Source organism: Apis mellifera, linkage group LG10 (assembly GCF_003254395.2).
Source record: "Apis mellifera strain DH4 linkage group LG10, Amel_HAv3.1, whole genome shotgun sequence".
Taxonomy (NCBI): Eukaryota; Metazoa; Arthropoda; class Insecta; order Hymenoptera; family Apidae; genus Apis; species Apis mellifera.
The window spans coordinates 7882438-7907017 of NC_037647.1; the positions used below are offsets into that span (position 1 = coordinate 7882438).

The 24580-nt window shown below is 46.4% G+C and overlaps 2 protein-coding genes across 6 annotated transcripts in view; one reads left to right on the forward strand and one right to left on the reverse strand.

The window, feature by feature from the left end:
* LOC100578824 (zinc finger protein ZIC 4) overlaps positions 1 to 15570 on the forward strand; it is a 31367-nt gene extending 15797 nt beyond the window's left edge. The window contains exons 2-3 of the mRNA XM_003250427.4: positions 13721 to 13890; positions 15109 to 15570. Of these exons, the coding sequence (XP_003250475.1) occupies positions 13721 to 13890; positions 15109 to 15432 (494 nt within the window). The 3' untranslated portion in view covers positions 15433 to 15570. The remainder of the gene's footprint in view (positions 1 to 13720; positions 13891 to 15108) is intronic.
* The window catches only part of LOC100577759, a 123362-nt gene that overhangs the window by 68449 nt on the left and 30333 nt on the right, over positions 1 to 24580 (reverse strand). The window lies entirely within an intron of this gene.

Sequence of the window (24580 nt, forward strand, 5' to 3'; positions counted from 1 at the left end):
TACATATCGTCGTTAGTGCGAGCGTACGCAGAAATATTCTCTCTCTCTCTCTATTTCTTTCACTCTCGCTCTCCGAGCGAGCGTACCAAGCTTGACTTTTGGCACTGGCCCCCTTTTGACGATCGTGGGATCTTGTATAGAGGCGTGATCCTCGCGATATTTCTCCTATATAGATCTTAATTTTTTTTGTCGACGAGTATATATTTGAAAATTATTATTTATTTATTCTTCTCGAGCGACGATGAAAAAAAATCAAGCGTTAGGAATCGATATTATTCTATATACATATATATTCCTTGTTTCTTTGAAGGTTTTTCTCTTCTTCTCTTTTTGTTCCTCTTCATCTCTTCACGCATTCAAGATGGAATAATTTCGAATCGTCGACGCTCGATCCAATCTTATTTCGGTATTTACAGAGAGACGATCACGGGAGAAACAATGTCGCGTCCATCGCTCGAGAGGAAAAGATACTTTGGAAATACGAATAATTTTTTTCGGTGTATTTATTATATGCGAGATAAATTCACAGGGACAGGAATAATTCCTGGCGGAGTTGGCAGGAATACCAGGAATACCGAGGGCGAGGCATCTCGGGAATGCCACGAATCTAGTTCGTAAAGGGCACACAGGCTTATCTAGATCGCGAGCCAGGGACGAGATATATAGTCGGAGGCTGGGACAATTATGTAAGTGGCCAATGCGGGACATAATTTGTCGTCGAACGAATTAAGAATTCAATTAATTTCGCGAACGTATTCCTTCCTAAACTCTTTCTTTTTCTTTTCTTTTCTTTTCTTTTTTTTTTTTCGAGGAAAGATCTTCCCTAAAGACACAGATCCTCTGAATATTTCTTGTCGAATACCCGTCTTATAATTTAATTTTCGACTACTCTCTCCCCTTTTCTCGCGGAGAAATTATCGGAAGCGTTGCACGTTGCAATTGCACGATCGTTCGACGCGCTTCTGACGCGCTCCAAGAAGACGGGTTTTAACGCGTTGCGCAACTTTTGACCCCTTCACCAAAAAGGATTCTTACGAGTTTGGTCTAAGGCTTCCGAACAGCGAAGCTGTACACCATTTGGAATTGGTTGTTTCGAGATGGTCCGTCCATTATCGTGATTAAATTCAGAGTTAAAAATAAGGGTAAAAGAATAAATAAACAAAACCCTTAATTTTCCCTCGAATTTCAATTTCGAAGATTTCCCTAATACAATTTCTAAATCTTTAATTTAATTTGGAATCGAACATACTTACTTTCCAAACTTTTCCCTCCCACGATTCTTATTCGAATTTCTCTGTTATCGCTCCGCACACGGAAACAAAGGCGATCCAACTTCGATCTGCCGAAAAAACGCGAAGCGTGATCGTTGTAAAACTCACGTCTGGAAAGCGATAACGATCGAGTACACGTGTTAGAATGACACGTGGGGGAGTAGCGCTGGTCCCCCGATTCTACGTGGATTTATTGCCTGTTGCGGGTTAACTAACCGGTGTGGAATGAGTTGTTGGTTGTTGGGCGCAAAGCGCAAGAATCGGTGCCGCGTACAGACGACGCAGATTGCGTATTGTTCGCGGCTAATTAGGATGCGGAGGAGAAACGATGAAACGAGCGCGTGAAACCCGCCGGAACGACTCACTGGATACATCGTTTGACAACGATGCGTGTAACAGAGTGGAAATGGAACGACACCGAATAATAATATTATTATCCCGTTATAACCGTTCGTCCATTCTTATCTCTCGTATGTGTATCGTAACAAACGACGTTTACTTCCAAGTTCTATCTAATTACATAATAATAAACGCGTGTATTAGCGTTTGCTTTTTTTATTTTTTTTTAGCTACCGTAGAAGAATTGTGCACGCGCATAATATTCTTCTGTTACCTCGTATTAGCTCCTCGTAGCACGATCGACGAGGATCTAGCAGAGACTGGATTTTGAAACGCGAGGCATTAATCAGGGTGAGAAAAAAAAAAGGGGAAAAAACGATTTGGAAGAGCGTCGAGGCGTCGGCGAGGGAAAAGTCTCGATAAATAAAATTCTAGCGTGAAACGACACGCGAGCACGCCAACGGAGTATCAGCGATAAAAAGACATAAGCTCGGCTCGAATCTCTCTCCCGGCTGTAAATGGAGGAGGCCTGCGGCGAGATTAGAATCCACCAGCTTCCGCGTGCGAATTATCCACTACTCCTCCTCCAAGGCAAACGACCACGAGTTTTGTTAAGTTCCCTTTTTTACTCGCCTCTGTCCATCGTTCAATTGGAAAGGGTTCGCGCGCCGTATAATCTTAAAAATCATGGTACAATATTGTATTGCGCAATCGATATTTCTACGTATATAAAAACGGGAGGTTGGAAATCGAAAGAGGAGGATTCTCGAGCAGCATTCCTTACCTCGATTAATCATCTTGGGAAATAATTAACAATCAATTAGACTTGGCCTGGAAGACGTAGCCTCGTCCCAATGCGGTCAACTCGTTCAAGAAAATTAATGAAAAATAAAGATACAAGAATTTCCCTTCGAACGAACGCAATACATTTATGTCATTTATCTACTTTCAATTCGCTCCACTTCCAGAACCAAACTGTTATCTGTTCACCCGATATATATACATATACATATATATATATTCGTCCCTATTTCCCTTAACAATAATAAATAGACACATCCTCGGAATAAAGAAAGAAAGAAAGAAAGAAAGAAAGGATGGTATTTACGAACAGTCCGAGAACCGTAATGGTCTGGACGGTTGCGTATCGTACCTGTCCTGCGCCGGTGCGTGCGTGCATGCACGCGTGTGCACAGCTATCCTTCATGCCTCTCTCGCGTGTTCCCCCGCGTCGATGCACGCCACGCACGCCGCGCGCGCACACAGGCACACAGCGAGAGGGGGCCGCTATCACCGCGCACGTAGGAGGAGGGCGGCGAGGAGGGCCACGCACACACCAGCCTCCGCGCACGGGCGTGAATTATGCCTCGCGCGAGATGTCAAATTGCTCGCCATATCGTAAAATATACAACTCCTCGCGCTGTGGGAAACATTATGTTCCCTCTCCCACTCTCCGGATACCCATTCGGCCCGATCCTTTCCCCCATGGTTCACCGATTCGACCCCTCCCCCGAGCTCCCCCTCCTCTCTCTCACCCCCTGTTCCAGGCCGAGGGACGATCCACCATTCGTTGGACGAGCTCTCAGATTGCCGGAGGGGGTTCTCAAGCCCTCTCTCTCTCTCTCTCTTTTCGATCCATTCCAAATTATTTCCGGGGAGGAGGTCGTGGAGCGAAGTCGCTCCTCCGCGTTTCGTTTAAATCGTGTTTTTGTTTTCGTCCGTTTCCCTTTTACTCGTGGGTGGTTGATATTAAAGCGTACGCGGAAGGGTTGATCGTTGAAAGGGGGTTGAAATTCCGGAGCAGAGTGTCGAGAGATATTGGGCGTGTATATACGTATATGCAGGGCGAGAGGAATAATAGAGGCTGCGGGTCTGGAACGCGATCTGATTTAGCAATCTTCCCACCACGCCCTGTGTCTAATCGGCAGAGCGGGTCGGCGCTGGTTCATTAATAAACCTAAAACTGGCCCACACACGAGAGAGACCCGGGCCACGTCAAGTTCGAGAGCAAGTCTGCGTGGCGGAGAGAAATTATCGAGGATCGAGAGGGGAAGGAGGAATGAAAGGAACACAGGGGGTGGTGGTGGTGGTGGTGGAGAAAACGTCGAATCATCGGCAGTCAATAAATACCGATCGATCTTGCGCCACCATCTATTAATGACTAAACGTCGGCTAACCAAATTAACCGTGACTAAAGTGCGTTTAATTCGGCGTTCCACGATTGGCCGCCATTGTTTCCGATTCAACCGGATTCCCAGACTCTTCTCTTATCCACCCTCTCCTCTCGAATTAATAATTTCCGTGAACGAGTCCATTGTGCGTCGAAATACCTCGATTTTTCGCTACGAGGTAAGGATGATCCTCCGAATTATTGCGATCTCGCTAATCTCTCCGAGACTGACGCTTTCCGGTTTCCTCTTCGACTGCTCGCGATTCGATCTTCTTCTTCTCTTCTCCATATCCCGAGCGAATCGAATAAAAGCGCAAAAAGATCTCCTCATCTCGATCTCCGCTGAATTTACATCGTTTCGAGTTCTCGAAAATCGCGACCTCTCCTCGCTCTCCTTGCTCTCGTTGTGACTCCCTCGTGTCTTTCGCACTCCCTCGAGGAATGAAAAGGAGCTCTCTCCTCTCGACTTTAATCCTGGCCACGCGTAAATCAACCAACTTCCTCTTTCGCGCCACGAGGGTATACTTGTAATACTTTTACTCTCCTCGGAGGAGAATCGAAATTTCTTTTGAAGGAGGCGAAGAATCTCGAGAGGAGACATTTTCAATTTTCTTTCTCCGCTTTTCTAACGCGAGCGATGGATGATTTTATTTTTTGGAACAGAATGCAACGTCGTATTTGTGCGAGATTTTTATCCGACGTTTTCGATGTTTAAACGTCGCAAAGCGAAGAGGAGAGAGCGTGAATCGTAACGTGGAGCGCAAAGGGACGGCTAGAGCGAGGGTTGTCGAGGGTTAAGAGAGGCAAAAGTGGACCTAAGTAGCCGTGTACGCGTACGGCAGCACTCGAAACACAATTCGTTCCGGTTCTCAAAACCTGAAATGCTAATCTGCCGGCGTTTTTCTTTTCACTCCCGATTACTCCCTCCCTCCCTCCCTTCCGAGTTTCGACACTCGGAATATTCCTCGTCTCCTTCTTATCCGTGTCCCGCCTTTAGAAGCGAAAACTTCTCGATCAGCGGTGCAAACCTTTCCAAACGAGTCGAATCGGTGGACGAAGGAACTTCCTTTCGTGAAAAATCCTCACAATAGGCCTTCTAACAAGCATTCCGCCTCTCTCTCTCTCTCTCTCTATCTATCCTTCATCCTCTTCTCCAAGCTTCACCATTTTCTCCTTCACCGTCCATTTCTGCCTCGTCCTTTGCCGTTTAGCACCGGTGCACAAAGATGCGACAAAGCGATTCAACGCAGCCCTCTTTCGTTTCTATTTAACGGAGAGAACCGAGAGTGAGAGAGAGAGAGAGAGAGAAACGATCCCGGCCGAATCTGTTTGCTGTTTTCTCCGTGGCCCGTGCAAAAGTTGACGAGACTTTCAGTGTTGAACCAAGGGGGATAAGGGCGCGCACCTACTTTTGCTTCTCAATGCCCGATCTTCGAGGGCCCTCGAGCGTGTGTTCCCGCCGCCGCCTCTTCTGTTTGTATGCTACCTGTGTATCGAGGGGCGCGCGCACACGCTTCGATATATTGGCCGCTTAAAAACCGTTTACCATCGGGATCTACGCTCCGATGAATGCCGCCACGATATTTGGATCTCGACAGAACCAATCGAATATCCTTGGGAGAAGAGAAAGAGAAAGAGAGAGAGAGACGATGAAAAATAACGGAGGAGAGCGATATTTTTATTTAAAAAAAGGAAAAAAGTTTCTCAGAGGATGCGTTCCTCGAGAGATTGAAACCAGAAGAGAATTCACTTCTCTCTCTCTCTCTCTCTCGCTCTCTCCCTGCCAGATATTCAATTATGGTAGATCGGTGCAAAGATACGCAGCGGCGTGACAACTATATACGCGCGGGTCAGTGTCCAAAAAAAGGAAAAGAAAAGAGGGGGGGAAAAAAAGAAACTGCCACCTTCCACGAATAAATAACTCGCGCTTTGCATACGGGGTGGGAGAGCGCGGTGTCTCAACTCAGGGCCGTACACGGTAGCGATCGAGGGAGGAGGAGGAGGAGGGGGAGAACGGCGACCGCGGAAACGACGACGTGCATTGGGTCAACAACCAGGGGTCTAAACAGGGACACCCCTCGTCGAAATTCCAAGGTATCGATTTCCGTGTAATCAAGGCGAGAGTGGCCCCCTCCCCTCTCGTCTTGGTGAGATCGAAATCCTCCGGATTTTCTGTTTTCCACCGGGTAGCAAGATGGAAGCAGGCATAGAGCTGTGTAGGTAACCGACCCTGCGTGTAACTCTAGATGGGCAGCGTAGTATCGTGCCATGGCGCCCCTATCTTTTATGCCGGCCAGTTTCTGAAAATCTCCCGGTTCGATCTGACTTCTCTCGGCCTAGCCGAGAGAGAGAGAGGGACGAGGCCTGAAAGAGAGAGAGAGAGAGAGAGAGTGGAAGAGATTAGTTGGCAGCGACAGCAGCAACACGTGTGCTCCGCGGCCCGAGTTTACATAAACACGTATAAACGTCGTGTAAACCGGCGCGCGAGAGAGGGCTCGACTCGAGGAATGGAATCGCGCTTGTGTACACGAGTATGTGTGTGTGTGTGTGTGAGAGTGCCACGGTAGCATCCCGACTCAGATAACGGGCAAGGATATACGACTCTAAACTGCACCTACGTGCAGGACACCGGGCTACCGAATTTTCGGGGAATCAAGATTCCTCCGCGATCTCTTTCGGAATGAGACACGTCCCCTCCAGGGGAAGGAACTGGATTTGGCGAGAAAGTGGTTCTCTCTTTCGAGGGAACGAACTTATATACGTGTGTGTATATACGTGAAAGAGAATTCGTTCAAAATAATACAGGAATCTATATATATATATATATTTCCTGCAATTGTTAGGCGACAAATGATAATAATAATAATTCGAAAACAATCGCCTTACGTATATTGTAACAGCGATGTGACTCCGAGGAAAATACGAAATGACGAGATAAAAATGGAAAGCTTTCTCCATTGTGGCGCGGAATCCAGCCACGTGAACCTGCCTGGAAAAGGGCGAAGAATCAAGGATGCTCGAGAGAGGCAGCGTTGGGAAACAGCGCTTCCGCCGCTGTGAATCGGCAAACGAGGAAGAGACGGAAGGAAAAGGGGGGAGGGGGGAAGAGGAATGGGGGAAAAGGCGGGCGAAAAGAAGAAAAAAAAAGAACCGCAAATCCGTGGGTAAACGTAACTACCGGTTGATGCGCCGATCATTCCACCATGTTGCCTCTGAAAGGGAGGAACGCCATCGACAGATGTTTCACCACCAAGGTAATTCGAGTGTTTGTCCGTCCTCTCTCTCTCTTTCTCTCTCTCTGTCTCGAAAACGCGCCAGCTTTCGCCATGATACGGCCGAGAAATCTCCTCTGTCGGGAATCGAAAGCGCCGAAAAACACCAGCTACAGATGTTGTCGAGATAAGATAAAGAATCATTCTTCGGAGCCTGGCCTTTTTTTTATCCTGTTTGTCGATCGGTCGTCTCGGAACGGATTCGAAAAAATCGCGCCTGATTTCTTATCGCTTTCGAGATAAAGAGGTTGCTGGTGGCGTAAAAGACACAAAGATGGATGAAGAAGTTAACAACGCTAACGCGTTGTCCCGATAGATCGATCTTGGAATATTTCTTTCGACGTTAATTCGTAACGTTGATCACGTTTGCGCGAGATTTTTATCGTTAAAATCTCGTTTAAATTGTCATCGATCTCGAAGATTGAGAATAAGTATACGGAACTTTTGAAAATCTTTCTTCAATTCCTTGAAATTTTCGTTCGATATGAAATTATCGTAATTTTGACTTACGTGAGCGAATCCTTCAAATACTATTTCAAAACGGAAGACATTGATTCAAACTGCTGCAAATTGTATCGAATCGGTATACATTTGCTTGGAAAAACTTTTAAAAATCTTTTCAAGTCGAGAATGAAAAACCGTCGAGAAATTATTATTCTCGAATCAAGCGAACTCTCGAAATATTCGTTTACGACGTTTTTCAATGATAAATTGAATCGTTACAGATTTTTCCAATTCGTATATACACGATTCGTCGAAAAAACAGCGTCCACATTTTTCCACGGTGTTCAACGAGCATTATCGTCGTCGATAACGTCTCCGACCGAGCAGAACTCGTCGGGCAAGCAACATCCATAGAAGCGTTTCAAATGCCACTTGAAATCTTGCGACACGTGTCCTTCCACGAACTGGAATGGAAGAGGAAAAAACACGGAGAGAAGTTCAGGTGAAGCACGCGCTTCGTGCTGAACGCGATTCGAGAGATGATCGTAAACGGAATCGTGATGCAACGAGTGTATACACACATATATATATATATAACTGCACACGTACCGCTTCCATTTTCGGCCGCTCTCTTGATTATCATCCGATCACGATTCCAATTCTAAAACAGCGAGTGAAAAGCGACTTCCAGAGTGGAAATTTCCACAGTTTCGCTTTCGTTCCCCCCAAAGCAGCTCATCGATCATCAAAAATCCTCTCTTCACTCTCTTCACTCTCCATCGGACAGAGAGAGAGAGAGACTTTTGCCACGGAGGAGCAGAAATCAGCCGTGAAGGAGAAGAAGTTCGAGAGGAAGAGGAGAAAGAATGGCGAGAAAGGGAGAAAGAAGGGAGGGATCCACAATCAATTTACGAAACGCGAGCCTCCCATTGGATTTATCTAGATCCAATATCTCACCCGTCCTAATCCGTCCAAAACGCCAAGCCTCGACTCGGTGTCGATCTCTCTCTCGTCGACTTTTCGGGGATCTTATCTTCCGGAGGGAAACGAACGATGCGACGGAGGATACAACGTGCAGGGATGATTCCTCGGTTTTCACTAATGCCCAACGTATAACAAGAAAATTATCCAGCCGAGAACCTCTCGATAATAGGGAAGAGGGGAACGGAGCTAAGGGAATGGAGCGAGCAGAAGAAGAGGAAGAGAGAGAGAGAGGGGAGACGGAGAGAATGACTGGTCGAAAGATTTTCGAAACGAAGAGGGAGGGAGAGGAAGAAGGGGGGGGGGGGAGTTTGGTTTTCTGCCGTGCTTTGCAACAATGTCCCGTTCAGGGACCTGGTGTCCTCTTCCAGTATAATGGTCGCGAAAAATCATCCATTATCCCTGGAAAATGAGAGAAAGAAGCGGGAGAAAGAAAGAGAGGTGAGGAGATTTTGAAAAGGACAATGGGGTATACGCCCATATATCACTCCGAGAGATTTTTCGAAAACTGCAGTTCAATGAGTCTCCCACTAAGAGGTATTCAAGGAAAGATGGAATTCTAGATTGCCTTTATACCAGAAATACTCTTCAAGGTGTGAACCGTGGCGACGGAAAAGCCTCTTGCTCCCTCTCTCTCCTTGCCGAGACGGAAGTGTATCGGCAGTAAATCTTACCGGGGGGGGTTTCTGCACGAATCTCTACGCTTCGCCGCGAAAACTAAAAATCTCTCTCTCTCTCTTGAAATTTCGAGATTCGTTTGGGCTTTCCAGAAAACGCGTGTCTTTTTTCCCTTTTTCTTTTTCTCAAGGAAAAACGCAACAAGCGAAAGATCTTTCCTAAGATATTCCCTCTCGCAATTTTCAACGCCTTCAAACATCTCTTGATTCAAGCAAGAATTAAGAACATCGATCGATTTAAAAATTAATCTCCGGATAACAGAGGGAAATTTACCAAACAGGAATTCGATTCGAGTATTGGATCCACCAACTTCGAGATTGGGATCGCAATTCTTCCGATCCTCGGCTCAACTTCTTCTTCTCCAACTGTTCTCTTTGGAGACGATCCGGGTTCGGGACATGGGTGAAATTCACGTTGCATCCAATTCGCTCGTAGCCGCACGGATCGAAGTATACGCATACGCGTTCACGACGCTCGGCTACTCTCTCTCTCTCTCTCTCTCGCTCGGTTCGATCCCGGCCGTAGCCAAAACGATTATAATAACTATTTTATCCGGCGCGGATCTGGGCCATTGTGCCTCCCCATTCTGAAAGTCATAACACGGTGCCTACACTGCCCTTCGGGAACTGCTCTTCGGGGCCATGCCTCCCCCAGCCAGCCACACGGGTACACCGTAACCATGCTGCACCATGAATCTCCACTTTATGTATACGCGTCTGCGTGTCCCCTGTGCACGCTTGCTCTTCCCTCTTCTGTCGTCGTCGCACGATCCACTTTCGCCAACGGGTTCGTTGCTTTACTTCTGCACGAGCTACATCGCGTTCCGTGTTTTCCAACATCGAGAAGCTTTTTTTTTTTTATATATTAAACCAATAATTTAGAGAATTTGGTAAAAATTGTAAAGTTTCGATCGATGATATCACCTTGGACTAATTCGTACATGATTAAAAAATATCATCCAAGCGAGTTACATCGTGTTCCATGAAGAGATCGTTCTCGAGAAGCTTTTTCTTTTCTTTGTTAAACCAGCAATTTAGAGAATTTGGTAAAAATTGTAAAGCTTCGATCGATGATATTATATCACCTTGGACTAATTCGTACATGATTAAAAAGTATCATCCAAGCAAACTGCATCGCGTTCCGTGAAGAGATCGTTCTCGAGAAGCTTTTTTTTTTCTTTAAAAACCAGCAATTTAGAGAATTTGGTAAAAATTGTAAAATTTCGATCGATGATATCACCTTGGACTAATTCGTACATGATTAAAAAGTATCATCCAAGCGAGTTGCATCGCGTTCCGTGAAGAGATTGTTCTCGAGAAGAAAAATTCTTTTCTTTATTAAACCAGCAATTTAGAGATTTGGTAAAAATTGTAAAGCTTCGATCGATGATATTACATCACTTTGGACTAATTCGTACATGATTAAAAAAGTACCACGTTTCCACCCGCGTCGAGTCGATTAACAATCTATTATCTCTTTCTCTCATTCTTCACCCCTCCATCGTTGAAACCAATATACACACGCACGGGAAATTCTTCAAGCTTATTCGAGCTTCCCCTCAAGGGGGACAGAGGGGGACGTATCTCTCCCCTTGCGCCAAGAATCCTTGCAGCGTCTCGTCTCGTCGACTGGAAGGTAAAACGAGAGAGGATCCGCGTGTATCCGAGGCACACTGTTTCCCATTGGACGAGGCACGCACACGCACGCGTGCACGGCCCCGCACACGACCAACCCGGGGGCAATATTTCACGGCATATTGTTGCCATCTGCACACGCAACCCCGCGACAGAATGCACGACGTAGGAGAGACGCGAGCTTTTATTTATCTGCTATTTATTTGCCAACGCGCTCGCTACCGAACCGGCCCCGCCGGGGCTCACGACCCTGCCGGGGACAGATTTGAAAAGTTATTAATCGTCCCGTTTTTGGAAGGAGCACGCCACAGGGACGCACACTCTTTTCTTTCACACCGGTGAGGGATAACCGGCCTCTTGCCACCTCGAGCCAACCGAACCCCGTCTCGATTGGCCATCGAGAGGCTTCCTCGAGGAGGTGCGAATCGATGGGTGGAGACACCGAGGATGAGTCGAGATCGAGAATCTGGAAATCAAGATGGGGATCGTTATGATACTCGGATTATAATAAAATGCGCGAGCAATTTATTAGCAAGAATTAAGAATTGAAAATTGAATACTAAATGAAAACGAATCTTTGATCCAACAAATTTTAAAAATATCAATTTCAATTCTTCTCGAAACAAAAATACGAATCGACGAAAATTTCATCGTCTCCAGAATAATTTCTGAATAAAAAATGCGAATCCATTCCCCACCCTCTCCGAAACGAGGCTCGTCGATAGCAACGATCTCTGTATTCCGACACAAAAAAGAAAAAGCTACGAATTAGGTGGCTGACCTAATTTCCTCCTCGAGTCCGCTCCAAGAGATCCAAGATCGTAACCCGATAACTCTGTCTTTCGCGTGTAGCCTAGAGCTTACCTTAGGATCTTTCGTTACGATGGAAAGGAAGTATAAATAATACAAACTGTAGTTCCTCTCTTGCTCCTCGATCAGATAAAACCACGCGCGGAGGGGGAGGGAAGGAGGGATCGTAAATTTTCCCTAATAAAGTTTCTCGATACGGTTCGCGGTTACGCGCGTATATCGTTGGGCAAATTGCGAACGAAACGTTGAAACGTTGAGCGCGATGGTCGAGGTGCAGGAGGGAAGGGAAGGGAAGGGAAGGGAGAAGAGGGGAGCGAGGAGGAGGCCGGAGAAACGTCAGATAAGACGGCGACACCGGGCGCGCGATCGCGCGGACCGCTATCTTTCCAGCTTCATAAATATTTAAGACGCCTTCTTATGACGCCGCTGCCATAAGTACCCGCACCCCGACACACGTCCAACCGATTTAAATATAATCTGTGTCGCGGCGATACGTCACCGTAACACGGCAATGTTATCGCGCTTTTCACACGTGAGATGAATAACGACCACGTCGCCCCCGATCCACGTACGCGAAAACCCACCATCCCCGCGCTCGCTCGTCCCGTCGACCGCTTATTTATATTATATACGCGACTTTCATAGATACATGGAGGAATGGAGGAAAAATTAATTTCCCTATCGCAGTTGCGAGTTTTGTTTAAAAAAAAAAAAGAAAAATGGGATGGAAATGCGCGTCAAGATAAAAAGGTATTTTCAAATGCCAGTAGGATCCTCTTATTGCGGAGGGGGGAGTTGTTTGTCCGTTCTTGAATCATGGAATTCGAAACTGGATCCTTTATTCGGAATTTGTCTCGATCAACAACAAGTTGAAAATGAGGGAATCGTTGGAATATCGATTTCTTTCTTCGCTTCGCGCGAAGTATCCTTGGAACATCATTTCCCTCGATTTCCACGGGGAGAAAAGAATACATATATATATATATATATATATATATATATATATATATAAACGTTGGACAAACGTTGAATCTCTAGGAATTCCCCTTTTTCTCTCCCCTTGAGCTTAAAAGGGAGGGCAAAGTTGGCCTCCACCATTTTCCCCATAAAAAAATCCGCCAAGTTTGCGCTTCCTGTTCTCGCGTCTCCATCGCTTCTTCTCGGATAAAGAGAGAGAGAGAGGGAGGGAGAGAGAGTCGAGAGGAGGAAGGAGGCCGGAAAAAGGGAGTGTATACGGGTGGAGGACGTTGGCGGGGTGTGAGCCGACGGTAAAATATATTCCAGTCAACTTCCGGTGGAAATAAATAAGAGTCACGCCACACGGTCTCGTTGCGCCCCGACGACGACGACGACGACGACGACGACGACGGCGGCGGCGGCGGCTATTCGTGTGCAGAGGAAGCTTATCTCTCGATATCATTGCGCCTCTCCTCGCCCCCGGGCCAACCGGAGGAGAGAATGTTCCACCGTTGCTCATCAAGATACTCGCGAAATCATGATGTAAAAGCGATGCGATCGCATTTCGAGCAGGCTATTGTGAGTTGAACGAGAAACCCCGCGAGCATCTCCCCCGGAGAAAATGCTTTTCCAACGCATCCCTTGCCGCACCGGATAATCGCTGCTGGTAGTTAACGTGTTTAGAAATGTTTCAAGACAACATCTCCTCCTCCCTCGAGGCTTCTAAGATCCGTGGAATAGAACCGATAGAATAATATTTCCATCCTCTTGGAATTGCGCGTAGCTTTCCAAGACGTTGTAGCTTTTCGAAATTATTTATTTCGCGAGCGATAAGCAAGACGTGATTGCGAAACATGTTAAAAATTTGAGAAAGAAGAGATCTAAAGTCTCGATTCTCTCGGCAATAGGGGAGGAACGATCTACGTAAGAGATTAGGTAAATTTGGAATAAAACGAACGATCTGGATCGTTGCGATTAAATGGGAAACGGTGGACGGAAAGGGAGGAAAAGGAAACGTGGTTAACATTTTCTATCCCTAGAGTTACGTCTCTCCTCCAGGAGGAAGCAGATTTCAATTAAGTATCGGAGCGCGCGAAGACGTAGACACAGCGGAGCGAGCCGGACTCAATTACAAAGTCATTAATTCCCGTCTTCTTTTTCCAGGCGAGAAACCGTTCAAGTGTGAATACTCAGGCTGCGAGAGGCGGTTCGCGAACAGCAGCGACCGCAAGAAGCACAGTCACGTCCACACGTCCGACAAGCCTTACAATTGTCGAGTTTCCGGCTGCGACAAGTCGTATACCCATCCTAGCTCGTTGCGCAAACATATGAAGGTACGTGCGCAATCCTCAAATGACTCCGATCCCCTTCTATCCCCCCCCTGCTATCAATTTAATCCATTCGTGCTCAACGAATTTCGATTCGATGATTTTGAGCTTTCTTTCTTTCTTTTTTTTTTTTTTTTTTCCCCAGTTCGAGTCACAGAATTGAACTTTTCTTTCCTTCTTACAAATCCATTATTCGACCATGTTCCAAGAAGGCGAATCGGATGCTTTGCTCCATAATTAATTAATCGCTTTTCTTCTTTTCTTCTTTTTCCATATTATTTCGGCTTAATCTGTAGATCGTTCCCTCGCACCAGACTCACTATCTGAGGAAGGGGCCTATCGTGTTTGCCATTTCGTTTCACGCTAGGAAACGATAGTGGACACGTTTGGAACGGCTGGAAAGTAAAAATAAAAAACAAGAGAGAGAGAGAGAGTGAGAGAGAGAGAGAGTGAAAGAGAGAGAGAGAGAGAGAGAGAGAAACGGTTGTGGGAAGAGTGGCTGCTGCCGGGTATCCAAAGGGTATTCATGCACGAACGGCTACGGAATCTTAATAGGAAATTATCCGTGGCGCACGCGGGGAGAGAAGACGGAAAGAGAAGCAGAACCGTCCAAAAGGCAACTCCCGAGATACGTGCGCGATAGGTTCGTCGGATAGGAGCGAGAGCGCCTTTCGCTTCTCCACGCTTTTCGCCGGCCTGTGATTCGCGGAAGCCAGTCGTCGAGATTTGCTCACTGAATTATGAACGAAGGACCAGAAGGAGAGAGAACGAGAGAGAGAGAGAAAGAGAGAGGGAGAGACAGAGCCGGATAAATGGGTAAACCTACCGATCTCCCTGATCCCGGTTTTAACTAACGCACGCTCCTTTTGCTCGCCCGATCACTCCCTTCCTTCATCTCCGATAACTCTTCTCCACCACAACGCGATCGAGACGCGAATCTTTATCCAAATCAATCACTCTTCTACTCTTCTATAAAATCTTCCTCGAGCGAAATACCAATTACCATCCCCAATTATAACCCTTTTAGTTTATCTCCGAGTTTATTTCGCAAAACTCTTCTCTTATCGATTCCTTCTCGCTTTCCCCTCCTCCCCTCAGCATTCCATCCATCCACCCCTGACAAATCCTAACCGACTAACCAAGCCAGCGCGGCCCTCGAACCTTACCTCCTAGCTCGAAATTTCCCGCGAGCGTCTAACGTTAAGCCCCGCCTCCTGGTTCCAGGTGCACGGCATGACCCTGGGCGAGGGCAAGATAGGAGGGGGTTACGAGAGCGAGGGTGAAGAGAGCAGCAGCAGCGGGGGTAGCTTGTCCGTGACCGGGCACACCGAGTCGCCGCAGCCGCCCCCGGTCGTCCCGACAACCACCACGACCAACCCACCGTCGAGCCATCCCTCGACCAGGGGCCCAGAGTTGACGGAGTGGTACGTCTGTCAGCCGCCAACGGTCGGTCCCCAGCACAGCCCGTTGCCGGGTCCACCGCCTCCCCATCACCTCGGCGCGCATCACTTCAACCCGCTGATGCATCACCAAGCGACCGCTTACTAGTTCCCTCCGCCGCCGAGGAAATCGAGGAATCGAGGGATCGAGAAATCGAGGAAGCCGAGGAAACCGAGGAAGCCGAGGAAGCCGAGGAAACCGAGGAAGCCGAGGAAACCGAGAAAATCGAGAAATCGAGAAATCGAGAAATCGAGAAAATCGAGGAATCGAGAAATCGAGAAATCGAGGAATCGAGAAATCGAGAAATCGAGGGATCGAGGAATCGAGAAATCGAGAAATCGAGGGATCGAGGAATCGAGAAATCGAGGAAATCGAGGAAATCGAGGAAACCGAGGAAATCGAGGAAGCCGAGGAAGCCGAGGAAACCGAGAAAATCGAGGAATCGAGAAATCGAGGGATCGAGGAATCGAGAAATCGAGGGATCGAGGAATCGAGGGATCGAGGAACAAGGTGGCTACTAATGTTGATCAACGGTCGAGAATCGGGATGGAAGAATCTTTTGGTGGAGAACAAGTGCAAGAAAGGGCCAAAGGGGAAGATTTACGCGGGGAAAGAGGGAGAATGTGAAGAGAACTGAACGTTTATTCGAACCAGTTGGAGAGAATGGTAATTTGTATATAGGGGGAGGATGTTGGAGAAAATGTGCGTGAATCGGTTTATGCTAAAATTTTTGTACAAATTTGAAGTTTACGCGTTTATTATTTTTTTTTTATTGTAATTCATTTTTGTACAACAATAGGAGCACGGTACGTGACACGTAGCTACTAGTGATTTTTCCAATGTTGTTATCAATATTATCAAATTCGTTAACAATGGCTAAACGAAAGTGTTTTTTGTAAAGGAAAATATTGCTTGAAATTACCCTCTGGAATTATCTTTAGTTAAATCATGTTTCCACACGTGGGGAAAAGGAATAACTTGTTTTTCGAATAAGTTTGACAAATTTTTAATCGGAATGTATTATCGATGGAAAAATAAAGGAAAAATTATCTTTAAAGAATTAATAAGAATTTGGAATTTTTCGAAAGGATACTTTAAAAATTTTTATTCCTATAAAATTTTCTCGATAAAATCGGGATTCGATCGATTCTCGGTTAAAAAAATCGAGAAAGTTTATCTCGAAACGCTGTTTTCGTCCGTTCTAACAAATTCGTTTCGAACGATACAGGATACATAGATAGATGCGAAATTAAACAAAGAGTTAGAACGAGACGAGATCAGTCTTTCGAGTAACGTTGGTATTTATTTCACGCGGTGATATTCGTGGAACTTAGGAAAAGATTTAAAAACGGAGGATCGTATTATCCGATAGCTAACAATTTCTACGGCGAGCGTAGAATAATTGGATCAACAATAACATGATCAAGGATTCAATGTCCAATGAATCAAGTTACCTCTATCCGGATTGCAAGTAATGGTTGTGATGATTGTAAATATGGATTAAATCGAATGGTTTAAACAATATATGGTAAAGAAATACAGAGAGAGTGAGAGAGAGAGTGAGAGAAAGAGTGAATGAATGAGTGAGTGAGTGAGTGAATGAGAGAGAGAGAGATGTTATGACGCGTTCTCGAACACGAAAAATCGTGTCTCGGCAATCACAGCGTTACGAATTAGACGAAAGCAATTTCCAACGGCGGCGGTTCGCGTAATTCAAGCCACGTTCGTGCCTCGATTTATCAATCGCGAAACAAAAGATCGGGACTCGTCGAGGGTTCCGGTTTAATCGTTCCTCGACCAATCGTACGCACTTCTTCGCGGATTTTAATTAAAACGTTGTGATAGTGGAGCGAAACGATGTTTTAGTGCCGGGCACGATCGGTGCTTGGTTGCGAAAAGTTGAACGAAAAAAAAAAAAAAAAAAAAAAAAAGAAAAGAAAGAAAAAAAGAAAAAGGAAAAAAACAATAAAAAAAAATAAAAAAAAAAAAAAAAATAAAAAAAAAAAGAAAAAGAGAAAAAAAAAGAAAAAAAAAAGAAATGCGACCTAGTGTTGTATATATTAATACTATTATTAGTATTACTTAGTTAGTACTATCTACTAGATGGCGAAAAAGCGAGAATCTACGAGGACGATAGAAAAAAGAGAGAATGGGAAAAGTAAAACTTGTAAAATATTGTACTATTGTAATTTCTATTGTGTGTGATATTCTGTAAATACAGAAAGAGAGAGAGAGAACGAGCGAGCGATTGAGAGAGAGAGAAAGAGAGAGAACGTGTGAGTGATCGAGAGAGAGAGAGAGTGAGAGAGAGACGAGATACCTAGAACGCAACGAGCGTTAAGAAATAACATTGTAATAATTATCATTTTTCGTTGCGTGTATGCTTAGGCTCTTGGTCATCCACCATACTTGCATTATATCACAATTGTTTCGCAAACACTCGAAATATATTGATGATGCGATATATTGGAATATTTGTCTGATTTATTGATCGAAAATTGTATCATTATCCATCACCTTTTCGAAAATTTTATCGAAAGATAATAAAGAAAAAGAAGATAATAAAGAAAAAATAACTCGAAGTATATATATATGTATATTCTCTCGTTACATTTGAGATTATAATTTTCGCGTTATATATTTTTTCGATTTCGATTTCTCGCCATTGCTTTCCGAGAGATAGGAATTCAATAAATATATATACGATTTTAACGTGGTATAATTGATCATCGAAAAGTTGGGCGAACGATGACAATGCTCCACGCGAGGAACATCTCCGGACCCTGGACGACCTTTTTTCGTATCGCGGAGGCGGTGGATACTTTATACTTGTATTGTAACGAAATTTATGAACGATCGAGATAATAAAATGCGACGAGGAATGCTGCGAGTTTGGCTCGCAGTTTCGGGTGAATATCGGGGGCCGACTAACCATCCTCCCTTGATCTCGCCACCGAGATTACCTCGTATATCGATAAATAATAACTTTAACGCGAGGAAATTAACGTTTCTTTTATTGCACGGCCCGATACCTGCCCTCTGCGCGACAACTTTACGACCAGGGAGGGAACGAATATCGCCATAAAGGAAAACCTCTCTCCTCCTCGTTCGAATCGAGACCAACACTTCTCTTCGAAACCTCTCTGGTCGGAAAATTCTAGAAATCCATCTCTCAATGAAAATTAATCGATCGCTCGCGCACCACTTTTCGTGTGCGCAGCTTTATCGCCACGAAAACCTCGAAAAAAAAAAACAGGAGTCTGGGAGGAGAGGATATACGCGTACGCCCGATGGCTCCAAGATTTCTAGATGAGATTATGAGAAACAGTTTCCTCGCGGGATTATAAATAACACGGGAGGGGAAAGGTTCCTTATTAAACTCGAAGCGCGGCGGCGATCTCTCGATCGCGCCCGACGATCCGAATGTAAAAAATCGAGCAACTCGAGGAAGGGAGGTATATATGCGCGTGTACGTTCCTCTCTCTTGAGAGAGAGAGAGAGAGAGGGAGAGGTTCGTCTGTGAGGATGGCGCCACAATGTGTCTAGGCACCTACGCGAGGAAGGAAGGAAAGGGGGAGCCAGGGAAGAGAAAGGTGGAGAAGAGAGGAGAGATAGCATCGGCGAAGAAGGTGGACGCGCGAGGGGCCATTTTATTGCTCGATAAGCAGATGAATTCGTCAGATAATTCGTGGCCCGGATGCAGATGATTTTATTAGGCGAAACGGCGGCACCGGGGGAACGGGACGAAAATTTTTCGGTCGGGCACACCGATTGAGATGACACACGGCCCCGGATGAGAGAGAGATCCTCGCCAGATTACAGAACAACGGACGCACGTACATCTTCTCTCCCCGCCTCCCCCGTGCGTCTTTGCATCGCCTCGCGTGATCGATGGATTTTCCCTCGCTTTTTGTGCCACCGACTCTCCTCCCCCTCCCCCTTACACTCTTCCTTTTACACCGATCCATCGTCCGGTTCGTATTTCGTTTCGAATTCTAGCGGCTGGCTTTTTTTCGTGGTGAAAAAAAAGAAAAGAAAAGAAAAGAAGAGAAGAAGAGGAGAGAGAAGAGAGGAGAGGAGAGGAGAACGAGAAAGAGAAGGAGAAGGAGAAGGAGGAGGAGATCGTTACAGCATCCAGGGCGAATCGAGCTGGAATATTCGCGAATATTTTTCGCAAGCGTGACTCGACGTCCGAGGCCGGGACCGTCCAATCAGTCAACCGGACCGCAATCAAACTCTCGTCGTTTCACAGAAATCATGGATGGACGAAAACAGCTGGACCCTCGTCAGAGAACGCCGAATAAATATCGTTCCGACGAAATAGAAGACACGGGGAGAAATAGAGACGAGGAGGGAGGGAGAAGAGGATTCCACGGCCCGGTGGCCAGACGCGAAAAAATAATTCCGTCCCCGGGAACGTCCTTTTGTCTTCGCCTCTTCTTCCTTCTTTTTTCCTCCTCCCCTCTCTCTCTCTCTCTCTCTCTCTGTCTCTCGTTCCTTCGCGTCATAAAGCCAGATTCGTATTAAAGGGCATGACACATAATTAATGCCTGCCGGTCACGAAACGCTGCGAGAGAGAAACGAACCAAGAAAAAAGAGGAGGAGGAGGAGGAGGAGGAGGAGGATGGTTCTCCCGACTTTATAAAGAAACGCGTACACCGAGGACCGCACATGAGTCCAGCACGCATGATGCGTAGCTTGCAGTGTTGCATTTATGTCGCGTGCCGGCCACGTAACCCCGCAGACACGGTTGCACGCGTGCGACACTCGAAGCGCGTGGACGCGAAAACCGCCTCAATTAAGAGAATAATTAGTCACGAGCCGTTGAGCCAACTTTTCTATCCGTCTTCTCGCTTCCTTCTCCTCCATGTACATGTATAAATATATATGGAACGTAAGAATGATAAAATTGAACACAAATTTCTATTAATTTTCCTGAAGAAGAAAAATTTAACCCGACCACAGAGAAGAGAGATTTAAGGAATAACAACGAGTATCGTTAGTGGACAAGATCTCGTGCGACTGTCGCGGGAACGACGCTTAAACGACGATGTAAGAGGATTAAGAGGCCCTCATTACCGCTCCTGTAAATCCTCTCGTTAAACCTATTGATAAATCATCATGGTCGCGCGCACCTCGCCTTAACCGTCCACCTCGAAAGGGTTGGCTCGAGAGTCACGAAAAATCCTGCAACGAAAACCGGATCCGAGGATCGTTCAACGAGGCATGAACGGGCCGCGTCCCTTGAAAACGCGAAATACGGAGAGGGATTAATCGGGAGCGTATCCCCAAAGGATGGATTTCGATCGATTAAGGTCCTCTACGAGAGATCCATTAATTTGACGCGGTTCTCCTCCTCGTTTTTCTTTTTCCAACGTATCGATCGATCGATCGACTATTACCGGTTCCGCGGCGACTGTTAATCCTCCGCGAGCCGATTGATAAATCACGGGGAACATTGTAGGTTCGCGCGACTCCAAGCCGCGGCCGGACAGAGTCCGGATTAAAAAGCGCAGCATTTTTCGCCTTGCCGGCGATAAATCGTCGCCGAGAGGGGCCCGTTGAAGAATAAATTACCCTATTGATAGTTTCATAAATAATACAATTGTGAGGATTCCGAGCATCGAGGAGCGTGTGATTTATCGAGGAACAAACAGCCAGGGTCGTCGCCAAGGCACGCGAGTGTTGGTTCCTCCATTTCTCGAGGTGTATTCGTCGTCGCCTTACTTTCGATTAAGAGAAGCTAAAGGAATCTCGAAACGAAACGAGAAAGGGTGGAATATTTATAATCCACGAAGAGAAAGATGCTATATATATATATATAGAATCGTTGTTTGGAATGGAAGAATAATTAAACGAAGAGATGATTCCAAGGTATTTAGTTTTCGAAGAGGTTCCGATCGAGTATATATATTACGGAGAAGCAGGATCCGTGATGGAAGAGCGAATTCTCGAGACAGTTCTCACCGAGCGTCGTGTTCCACCGAGCTGCTCGTATAAATCTGTCCGAACCACGAGTTATACGGGCTGCTAGTCGTCTCGAGCCAAACTTTCGCCGCTTTCCCCTTCTTCTTCGTGCTTCATTCGTTTCTTGCCACTCGGACAACACACCGTTGCTCGATCGTATTCCGAGGATCTTCTTCGTAGAATGTTAATTCGCCTTGTTTCCTCTTCATTTCGCGGAACGAAAATCTCAACACCATTCGAAACACGACGGTATTATTTTAGAGTAACTTAGAGTAGAAAGAAACGCGGCAAGATGATTCCTATCATTCGGAACGCGTCGTCGAATCCTTTCTGGAAACCCGGCAAATATGCATCGATTTTACTCCCCGTTCCCTCGATAAAGCATCGACGATCGAGAGGAGCGGTGTTAGGGGCTGCTCCCGCCAAGTGAAACTGTGTCGTGCGTCGTTTCGAAGCCGGATCGGGCCGCTCCTCCATCCTCCGTTCAATGAATAATACCTGGTGGTGTTCGAGGCCGTGTGCCGCACAATGTTGTTGTACCCGGCCCGGAGAGAGGTTGAGAGAGGTTGGTGTGCGTGCGCATGATCTACGGGGGTTATTACAACGGCAGCAAGCCACGACGAAGGCGAGTGCTCACCGAGAATACCCCTCCTATCTACTCTTTAGCCTCTGCCACGATATAACATCCTCGCCCCCACCGGTCCCCGGCTGAATAACGAGCCGGCCGAGCGGCGCGTTCGTTCGCGTATTTCTTCGCGGATGCTCGAGTTCCGGTCGAAATTAGGCTAGCTGCCCCGCGGATCGACCTATGCCGCAATATACCCAGCAGAAAATTTACGACCACCCGGCCGATGTATATCCTCGAAACGTTTGGAGATCTCTCGAAGCACTTGTTGAAATCTCTAGCGAGATCTCGGAAGAAGATATCCCAATTTTTCGATCTTACTCGCACAGAAGGAATTGGGCCTGGACGAGATTCGAGTCGGGAGATGAGAATTTTATCTCACGCGGATGGAACGGTGATGGGGTGGAACGGTATGAAGGGGAACGAGAATGAAAGTCGGAACGAGCTGGCACGAATATCGCGAGATGGTCCTTACCAATAACCGGAATTGCACCGACCCGCTGTGAGTAGTTTTCGTTATTCGAGCGTGAAGTATTATCACGAAGGAGGATAAATGGAGGTAGGCCGTGGTGGAAGAGGAATAAAAGAGGTGGGCCAGAGCAACATTTACCCGTCCGCTCTGATCCGACGAATGGGAGGAACAGAGGGAGAGGGAGAGAGAGAGAGAGAGAGAAACGAGAGTCGAATGAGAATGAGAGCCGGAAAGTGCAATTTGTAGTCGCTCTCATTTGTCACTGTATCTCTCCCTCCGCCTCTTTCACCCTCCTCCCTTCCCCACTACTTTTCATCGTTCCTCCTTCTGCCTCTCTCTCTCTATATATATATATATATACTATTTTTCTTCCTCTTCTCCCTCTCTCTTTCTCCCCTTTCGCGTTCGAGTCGCGAGTCCTCTTTCTGCCTTCCACTTGTACGCATTCGCGTACACGAATGATACTCCCACTTCTCTTTCTCCCCCTTTCTCCCCGTTCGTCGTTTTTTCGACCGCTGCCACGTTTCTCCTCGCCTCGCGCGTGTATATATATATATAAATATATATATATATATATATATATGCATCCACACGGGGGAATCTTGCGAGATAATAAGCTGATAAGGGATTTATAAATCCACTCTATGCAAAATACACGCGCATCTGTCAGGCCGGTGGAACGATCTCTCTGTGATTAGCTCGGTTGTGTACCCGTGTTACGATCTTTTTCTATTTTCTTCCTCCTCCTCCTCCTCTTTCCTCCGACACAGTGTGCGCGTGTAACGAACAAAGGGAAAAAAGAAATTCCACTCGTTAGCATTTCGAAGCGAAATCTCAGAGAGAGGGAGAGGAAAAACGAAATTATCGCGACATTTACTTGGATCGCGTGTCCAGCACGCTCGATATCGACCGATTAATAACAATACCTAATACCCTTTGCCGAGATCTTATTCGCCGAGATTATTCGCGCGTAAACGCGAATGAAACGTTTTCGCGAGGATAATAATGACTTCATAAAAAAAAAGAAAGAAAAGAAAAGAGAAAAGAAGAAAAAGCGACGATTTCTTGGAAGAGCGTTCACGAGCGTTTTCGAGGGCCCCCATTAAAGGGGTTGGGACACGGGCGACACTGGGTGGAGGAACAGTGGAGAGCCATATCCCGGTATATTAACACGTAACACATCAAAAACACGTCACACGAGGGTACACCTGCGCCTCGACTATCCCCTCGACCAACACGCTTATACCTTATTTATGCCCTGTAAAGGCTGTGTTTTCGACACACGAGGGCCCCGATGGAAATCGAAACGCGCGTCTCATTCACGTGGCCCGGTTATAAACGTCCGCGTAAATTCGAGGCTGGTTAGAGATCGTAAAGTAGCCGGATACTCTCGATACGGCTCGCCACAAGAAAATCATAAAGTCCGGTTTGTGTTTGGTGTTACCACTCGAGAGTGAGAGTGAGAGAGAGACCATTCTCCATCCTATTTCGCGAATTCCAATCTCGTATCATGGCACAAGTATCGTCCGATCGAAAAATTTAACTTTGTCGAGGAATTTTCGTTTCTCGAGAGTGGAGAAAAATTCAGATCGATGGAAAGGAAAATTCAGCGGGGATGATTGGCGAGAAGAAGATGTATATGTGAGAAAGCGATGAAGATATATGTGAGGAGGAATGGGCGGGCTACGAAACGGTAGCGAGGCAGAAAATAGGCCAATCCCCGAACACACCATCGGTTTTTGTCGTGACAAGAAAAGGAGCGACGAGCCGGCAGATATCTCGATTAGATTTACAGGCGCAACTACGACGGGGTCGTGCGGTGGTCCCCGCGCGGTGCCTCACGTTGGCAATGCGTTGGCTGCCACAACAGGCCGTCTGCTCTTATTATTATAAATTATTTATTTGCATTTCCAAATGATCCTTGAAGAATCACGGTATTATGCTAATGCGGAGATTAACATATAGGGAGGCCCGGCGCGATATTTCAACTCGCCTCACCATTTAGACTGTGGGAGTCTCTCTCCTCTCTACTAGCCAACGGTGTTTGATCTCCACACGACTCGAAAGAAAGGTGCGGGCCGGGGATATTTTATCATTTCTCCCCCCCTCTACAAAAGAAGATTCGTACGGCCTGGCCGGGGAATTCCTCTGGCCTGCCTGGCCCCCACAAAGGGAAAAACAATGCTTTCCAC